Source organism: Erinaceus europaeus, chromosome 5 (genome assembly GCF_950295315.1).
Source record: "Erinaceus europaeus chromosome 5, mEriEur2.1, whole genome shotgun sequence".
Classification (NCBI taxonomy): domain Eukaryota; kingdom Metazoa; phylum Chordata; class Mammalia; order Eulipotyphla; family Erinaceidae; genus Erinaceus; species Erinaceus europaeus.
This window is the reverse complement of record NC_080166.1, coordinates 53232111-53240462: the sequence shown is the minus strand read 5'-3', so window position 1 is coordinate 53240462 and position 8352 is coordinate 53232111. Positions and strand designations below refer to the sequence as shown.

General features: G+C 46.0%; 1 protein-coding gene across 1 annotated transcript; it reads right to left on the bottom strand.

Annotated features, from left to right (window-relative positions):
- Nucleotides 1-455: 455 nt before the first annotated feature.
- On the bottom strand, nt 456-7115 carry PLK2 (polo like kinase 2). The gene is made up of 14 exons (XM_007516894.2): nt 6296-7115; nt 5497-5604; nt 5200-5316; nt 4855-4984; nt 4437-4524; nt 3864-3959; nt 3561-3759; nt 3303-3450; nt 2873-2970; nt 2453-2582; nt 1961-2201; nt 1723-1852; nt 1355-1465; nt 456-1222 (listed from the first exon to the last, which is right to left on the bottom strand). Exons 1-14 carry the CDS (start codon nt 6563-6565, stop codon nt 1031-1033), a joined length of 2058 nt encoding a protein of 685 aa, XP_007516956.1. The 5' UTR covers nt 6566-7115; the 3' UTR covers nt 456-1030.
- Between the last annotated feature and the right edge of the window lie 1237 nt (nt 7116-8352).

Sequence of the window (8352 nt, the reverse complement as noted above, 5' to 3'; positions counted from 1 at the left end):
ACTTTGGTGGTGGGTGTGGTGTGGAACCAGACCCTGTATTCTTACAACCTTGTAATCTACGACTGATGACAAATTAAAAAAAAAAAAAAAGTTTCTAGTATTTTTTTTCCTTGTCACCAAGGTTATGATTGGTGTTCTGTGGCTATACAATTCTACCACCATCCCTCATAGTCATTTTTTTTCTTTCTCTCTTTTTTTTTTTTGGGGGGGGGAGGGATGAGGTGGGGTAGGGGAGTGAGAGGGAAAGAGACATTGAGAGATTCCCACAGCACTGCTCCTAAAGTTTCCTTCTTGAAGGTGAGGATTAGGAACTTGAACATCCTTGCACACAGTGATGTGTGTGCTCTGTGGGGTGCTTTACATTCACTGACATGCCAGTATTACCAAAGATCCATGATCAAAGAATGCCGTGCAGGAAGCAGTAAGGAAACGTAACAAACACAAGAGACCAGCAGTTCTGTTTTTCCATACTCTTTATTGCCAACAGTTTTAAATGGTCAACATAAAAAAAAAAGTTGATAATAAATACTGCTCTTTGGGCTGTAATAAATAAAAAGTTTATTAACAGGGAATGCACTTTTCCAGCCACAAGTGTCTTCAAAAATTAACAACAACAAAAAAAGTATGTATGAGCAGAGTTCACAGTTAAGCAGCCAAAAGCTGCTCTAATTACAGCTTTTAAACAACATGGGAGTTTCCTCCCTTCTCCCTCCCCTTCAGGAAGTATATTCACAGTTCCAAGTCCTCTGTCTGAAATGCTCTCAACAGAGAGAAGTTGAGTCAATGCACTTTTCTGCGAAATCATCTGAAAAACCTTTTAAAAACAGGTACGTCCAGGCATTCTGGCTCCCTACTGGACTGTCTGAAGTATCAGCTTGGTTGGTCCCACCCAGTCTGGCAGACCACAGAGGAACTGTTTTCGTACCACCACTGTCCACTTCCGTCAACATACTGTGGCTCGTTCTACTGGCTTCCCCGTAGATCTCACAGTGGAAAAGAGGAATCCCATAGGGTCCATTCAAGATGTCTTCTAATTACATCTCTGTAAAAGCATGTTCAGTGCGTATTCCATTCGATTTTTTAATTCTAAGGAACACCCAGACATCAGCAGAGTGGTCAGTCGGAATGTTGTAGATATCCTGTCCTCGTTGATGTAAGTGAGAAGGTATTCTTCATTTTGACTGCAGATGATTATTTTTGTATGATCATGGTAGAAGTTCACCTTTAAGAAACAGATACACAATCAGAGCTTGTTAGATACACGCATATTGGACAAGTTCCATTAATAATTAAACTGGCATGACAGAAGTCATTTTGAGGGCATAGTATGTGTTTTCTTAAATGGTTCCTTTACCTGAAAGGTGCCATCGTTGAAGAGCATCATTAAGGCTTTATCAGATTTTAGCCACTGAAGGAGGTAGAGCCGAGGTCTCCGAATATCAGTAACACTAGGCAGATCTCCACCCTGGGAAAAATTTGACAATTAGGGCCCGTGAAGATTTTTGCATGATGCCCTCCATTCTCTTAAGCAATCACCTGTCATACTTAAAAGTACCAGAAAGGCTTGAATTTTCCTTCCCCCAAATCCCAAGAGTTCTGATTCAGTCTACTGAGGTTAAGACCAAGGAATGTGCATTTCTAACAAGCTTCAAAGATAGGCAGATATTACTGGCCTTTGGACTATACTTCATGTATCACTGATCAAAAGCCGTTAACACTTACATCCATAAGGTTCTCCTCCATGTAATGAGAGAAGTATTTCAGCACCGTCACTTGACTAATGAATTGTTCTGGGGCATCTGTTGCTGAAAAGACGGAGCACTGACCAAGCTCTGCGTAATAGTGAACCGTTCTAAAAAAATATGATAGAGAAAAACAGAAACAGTTAAGACACTGTTTTCAGGTTTCTTCAGTACCAGATAAAAGAAGCGGCAGGACTTTGTTAAGTGGATTTACTTACTTCTTATCCGGAAGGAGGCTCATGTGAGCACCGTTGTTGAAGAGGACGCCTACAGTATGGTCGGAGAGCTGGTACCCAAAGCCATATTTGTTAGAGTAGTCGACCCACTTGGTGACCCACTGAAAGGAAGTGCTCAGCTGCTCTTTGGGAATGCAGTCAGCTTCTGGCATGTTTTCCAGACACCCTCGAAGGACTCTTGCCACTGTGTCTGCAACACTGCCCATGGTACTATCTTCAAGGCCTAAAAAAAAAAAAAAAAAAAAAAAAAAAATGAGAGTTGTAATATAATTAACAACCGAATCTTAAAGGCTTTAGTAGTTGCTAAGTTGCCTAGCCTAACTCTAAAGACACAGAACTCAAAAAAAAAAAAAAATCACTCTAATTTTGCTTCTTATGTTTAATTAGGATACTAAATAACTGACTTCAATCACCTAGCATTGAGCACTGGCATGTACAGTGTCAAGATTTAAAAAGGAGCGAATAAGCACTTACATTCACTGCTACTGCTGCAGCTACCAAGAGTGCCTCTGACTATCATCCGAATAGCGTCTCCAATCTGCTGCTTGCCTTCGACTGCAGGCGTTCCAGATTTGGCAATGGTTGTGCTAGGCAGTTGAAGTTCCTACAACAGGGAAGAGCCAAGCAATGAGTCAGTCCCCTAAAATTCATTCAAAGTCGAGAATTCATGATTTAAATGAACTGTGGGACTTGCGGGGAAAGTTTATCACAGAACAATGTAACTCAACTGCAGGCGTTGTTAGGCTAAAAGATAGTGTCTCTCCCTTGAAAGACAAACTTGGAGAAAACACCACCATGGGTGAACTGTTATTATGGCAGTCCAAGTGATAATTAGAAAAAAAGAATGGGGATGACACAAAGTGTTTATATCTATTTGATTAACTTCTCACATACCTCATCTGGCCTGTGTTTGCTGGGTTGCTGAGTTATGGAAGTCTTTTTCAAATCATGCCTGAGCTTGTAAATTTCTTCATCTTCTTTCGATACTCTATCTGTAAATCAAGGAAGAGCATTATGAGCACAATTCTAGTCTAACAAGGTTAAGAACAGAGCAGTCACATTTCCTCCCTTTGCATTAACAACTGGCTTATGAGAATCCAAGGTAAAAACAGCACTAGAATCATTACCATCAGTTACAGTCACGTAAGCACACTTTAATGTACATGAAACTAAACGCTATCGATCACAAGTCACAGTTTACATTTATTTGACTATGAAAAACTCAATAGTCGGCAAACTTAGCTGAGTTATTAAATCCCTTATAGAACTCATCAAATTAAATGTAATATTGGATACAGAGAGCAAGATAAATATTATAACTTACTATGTGTGTCGATGTATCTTGCTTTGTCTTTTTTGCCACCAAAAAGAGCAGCAGCTGCTTTCTTAAAGAAATTCTTCGCTGGACTTGACAGATGGAAGTCTGGAACTGTGTGACAACAGCTAGAAGAAAGTCTGTCTGGCGTGAAACCCTGTGAGGTATCAGAAAACACTTTTAGTAACCTTTTGGGTAATTGGGATTAATAACATATAACAAAGGAGATTTATTTAAAAAAAGAAAAAAAAAAAAAAGCATGCCAACCTGCAAAAAGAATTCATGTCGAATGATGTCATCCAAACTGGGACGATCCTCTGGATTTTTGGATAACATGCTGGCTATTAAGTGCTTTGCAGGAGCCAACAAAGAAGATGGCATCGTATACCTTGCCTCTCTGATACACCTGTAGGTTTCTTTCAGGTTTGTAGTTTCAAACGGAGGTCTTCCTAGTAACATTGTATACCTGTATGGAGAAAATAACTTTCTTTAGTAATGATCAGAAAGCAATTCTTTTCAGGCCTTGAAAAATCTAAGTTTGCATTTTGATCATTTGGAGCATTTACTTACATTACACAGCCTAAAGCCCAAATGTCTGATTCACAGCCATGTCCTTGTTTGTTTAGGACTTCAGGAGAGAGATAATTTGGAGTGCCACATATTGTTCTAGAAAGACAAGACATGAAGATCTCATTAAGACTTATCCCATTGTTTGAATTTAATGTTCTGGATAAAACCTGAAAAGTGCTACCGTAAATTTCTAGTTGGAATCACTTGATTTTTGGCATCTGGAAAAACTGATACTTAGCCAAGTGACTCGAGAGTTTTTTTAATGTATATGTAAGTTTTATCAATCCACATGATAGTGCTTTTAACTAAGACTAAATACAGCTCGATATTTGAATGTATTTGGACATGCAGAAGACAGATTTCTTTGATTATTAATTAACTTGTGGCATGAGGTACTGTATTGTGTCCACAGAAGACACTCATTGCATGTTTCCTACTGCAGCTTGTTTTTATTGTTCTTTTTGTTTTGTCAACTTAATCAAGTGGTCTTCCTCAGAACATTTACTTGCAAAACAACAAGGACATATTTTATCTCTACAAAACCCTAGTAGAGTATGTATTTCTGACTCTTACCTCCTTCTGTGTTCCAAAGGTTCCAGCCTTGCGGCCAAACCAAAGTCCCCAACTTTTAGTTCCATGGCTTCATTAATAAAAAAGTTCCCTAGAAAATAATAGTAGTAAAAACCTGAATATCTTTGGAGCATTCTAACCGAACAAGTACATGCATATGCTTTGTAGGCAGGAAGCTTGTAGTTTAGCATTAAAGTCATCCATTGCTGATGCAAGATAGCATCAGCAGATCTCAAATAAATAAATACACACACACACACACACTGAAGACAGCAATAATGGTTATGCAAATAGACTTTCTTGCCTGAGGCATCAAAGGCCCCAGGTTCAATACCCAGCACCATCATAAAGGCAGAGCAAGGCAATACTCTGGTGAAGAAGGACCTCATTATAGCACAAAAAGTCAGTGTTAAGGGCTTACCTAACTTGAGGTCTCTGTGCAAGATTTCTTGTTCATGAAGGTACTTTAGTCCAGACACAATCTGCCTGAGGTAGTATCGGACTTCTGGCTCTGTCAACACCTTTCGTGCTTTCAAGATATGAGCCATGGACTACCGGGAGAAGGAAAAAAAAAAGGGAGGGGGGATCAGTCAAAGTTATCAAAATCAATAGTGTCCTTTTGCAAGATGAGTGATAAAAATCAGTACTGCTGTGCAATAAATAACTCCAAAACTAAAGTATTAGATAAAAAGCAATTTAACTATCATGTCTGCCTGGGGGTTGGGGGGGGGGGATTAGATGCACTTAAATAGGAGTGAACACTTACCCTCCTACTGCAGTACTCCAAAAGAATGTAAATGTTTTCTTTGTCCTCAAAGTAATGGTAAAACTGTACTACATGCTTGTGATGAAGGATTCTGTGAAGCTCTATTTCTTTGTCAATCTACAAGAAAAAGCAAGGTAGGTAGGGTTAATTAGCTTCCCTTAACCTCTGAGGAAGGGAAAAAAAAAAAAAAAAAAGAAAGAAAGAAACAGTTGCTTACACATGCAGAAGACATTTTCCAAACAGGGAAGGGCCATCCCTGCACACAAAGAAAATATTTTACCCAATAGTCATACACACCTTTTCCCTTTGATGAGGTTTAGCTACTCTGCTGTGAGGAATAATTTTTGCAGCGTAGACTTTGTTGTTCGTCAAATCTGTCATCTCGTAACATTTTGCAAAGCCACCCTGAAAGGAAACAAAAGCCAAGGTGGCACTGAGTCTGGTGCAGGAGGGGGGTAGGGTAGATATATAAAAATAAATTTGGGGGGACGCGGGGGGAACATGGGCAGGGGACGGTGGACAGAGATGGATTCTACAATTTTCAAGGCTCCCTTAGGAGGAAGAAGAAGAAGAAGGGAAGAAGCATTTCCTGCAATCACTAAGTTAAAATAATTTTTTCATTTGACGGAGGGGGGTAGCTTATGGAGGCGATTGGAGTGGCAGCTCGGTGGGAAAATAAACGTGTGAAGAGACTTGTCAGCTGGTCCAGGGGGCAAGTGGAGAGAGCCTGGTCTGTTCCAAAGCAAAACCTCCAGCTTCCAGCACGAGGCTGGTTTGTCTGGGCTGCGGGATAGGAAGGCGACCATCTGGGTGCTGTCAGTGTGCACAATGGTCCGGCGCCCAGCAGGTGAACCGCCCAGGTGGCGCTGGGGACCGAGCCCAGCGCGGAGCTGCAGGCACAGGCTCTGGGTCCGGGGCAGGGGCCCGGGGTCCGGGGGCTCGGGGTCCGGGGCAGGGGCTCGGGGTCCCGGGGCTCGGGGTCCGGGACAGGGGCTCGGGGTCCGGGACAGGGGCTCGGGGTCCGGACAGAGGCTCCGAGTCCTGCCCGGGCAGCCCTCCCTCCCGCCCGCCCTCCGGGCAGCCGGCCGCTCGTCACCTTCCCCAGGACTTTGCCCCGGCAATAGCGCTTCCCCGTCGTGGGGTCGACGATAATCCGGGAGATCTCGGTGCTCGAATGCGAGTGATGGTGGTGGTGGTGGTGGACCGCCGGGGGCACTGGCGCCGAAGGCTGCGGTGCCTGCGGCTCCTCGGGGGGCGCCTGCGGCCGCTTCTTCTTCGAGTCGCCCCCGCAAGCCTTGCCCAGCGCCTGCTCGCACATCTTGGTGCCGGCGGCCGGCTGGTAGGTGATAGTCCGTAAGAGTTCCATCGTCACCTCGCCGCCCCGAAGTGCCCGCTGGCGTCTCCGAAGTCGGGACACGAGTGCCCACCGGCCCTGGCCCTGACCCTTGAGTCCTCCAGCCCCGCCGCCGCCTCGCCACAAACCCCAAGCTGCTGCCTCCCTGCACTTGTGCGAGTGCGAACGCCGGGCGAAGTCTTTTATACTGGCCCGGAAGGGGGCGGGGACTCGACGCGGTGCGACGTCACGGCCGCGCCACGCCCACTGAGCGCGCGAGCGATGGGGGCCGCTAGGGCGGCCTGGACCGGCGGCTGCGGAGGGCTGCTGGGTCGGGGTGTGCCGGCTGCCCTCGGTGCCGCTCCCGGGACCCCGGATCCCAGAGCTTTCGCAGCTGCGCGGAGACCGGCGGGAGGGCGTGGTCGTCCCCAACACAAGTACCTCGTTCTTCGAATGCTTGGAATCTGGGGATCGGAACTAGAAACCCCGAACCGACGCCTGGCTCCGACCCATCCCCCCACGCCATCTGCTTGGCGGGGCGCGCGGTGCACGTGTCCCGGTCGCCCCCGCAACCCCTGCACCTTTGCACCCCTGCACCCCTGCATCCTTGCACCCTTGCACTCCTGCACCCCTGCACCCCTGCACGGCCTTCCCCGCCGCCTGTGCTGTCAGGGTGCGAGGGTGCCCCGAGTGCAGGCACCAGCAGGGGTCCGCCCGCGGCCCCGCCGCCCACCTGGCGCGCTGTCCGACGCCGCCGCCGGGTTGAAGGCACCTGCGGAGGCCACACCGGTGACAGCTCGGGGCTCGCGGACCAGGGTCCCGGGGGCGATCGGCTGCTGCTGGTGGCCGAGTCCCGCTAAGGCTCACGTGGCCCCAAGTCCATCACCTTAGAGCCCACCGGGGTCCGAGACTGGAGTTGGGGGGCGGGGAGGAGGTTGGCCTCCTCGGTTAAGATAAGGGGGCAGGGGCGCCATCTAGTGGAATATTTCAGAAGCACGGTGAGCGGGCAGCATGAGCTGGGTGCTAAGCTTCCCTGAATTCCCCTCTGACCAGGCCTCTAGGTGTTCATGAGAGGTTTACCAAGGAAATTGTCTTATCTGTTCTTCTGAATGAGTTATGCCGAATACCTTTTAAATGGCTCATAAAGTCACCCGGCTCCTTCTGGTAGCTGGCAGAATAGAACCAAGGATAGGGTGACAAAGACTGGTAGGAGGCTGGGAGATTATCTTTTCTATTATTAAATTTTATTTTAACTTTTTTTGTTTGTTTTTACCAGAGCACTGATCAGCTCTGGTAGTACAGGGGGTTGAACCTGGGACCTTGGAGGCTCTTTGCATAACCATTATGCTATCTACCCCTGCCTTCTTTTTAAAAATTTTTATTAGTCATTTAATATTAATTTTAAAATATTATAAAATAACAGGGGTACAACTCCGTACACATCCCATCACCAGAGCTCCGTATCCCCTTTCCTTCCTTCCATGGGAAGCTACAGCAGTTCTCCCAAGATTGCAGATACGGGTTAACTTATTTCTACAACTGTCTATATTTGTATATATTTGCCCCCTCTTCCCCCCATGGCTAAGACTCTTCCTTTCCAATTCACACCTACACCTGTTACTACTTACAAATGTCCCTCCTGTTTTCCTCTTCTTTTTCCAGGTCCTGATGGAGTTGGAGTTCAGAACCCTCTGGTCATCTTCCCTCTATCATTTCTGAGGCTGGAAGTTTCTTTAAAACATAACTCACTTGGGAGTCGGGCGGTAGCGCAGCGGGTTAAGCGCACATGGCGCAAAGTGCAAAGACCTGAGTAAGGATTC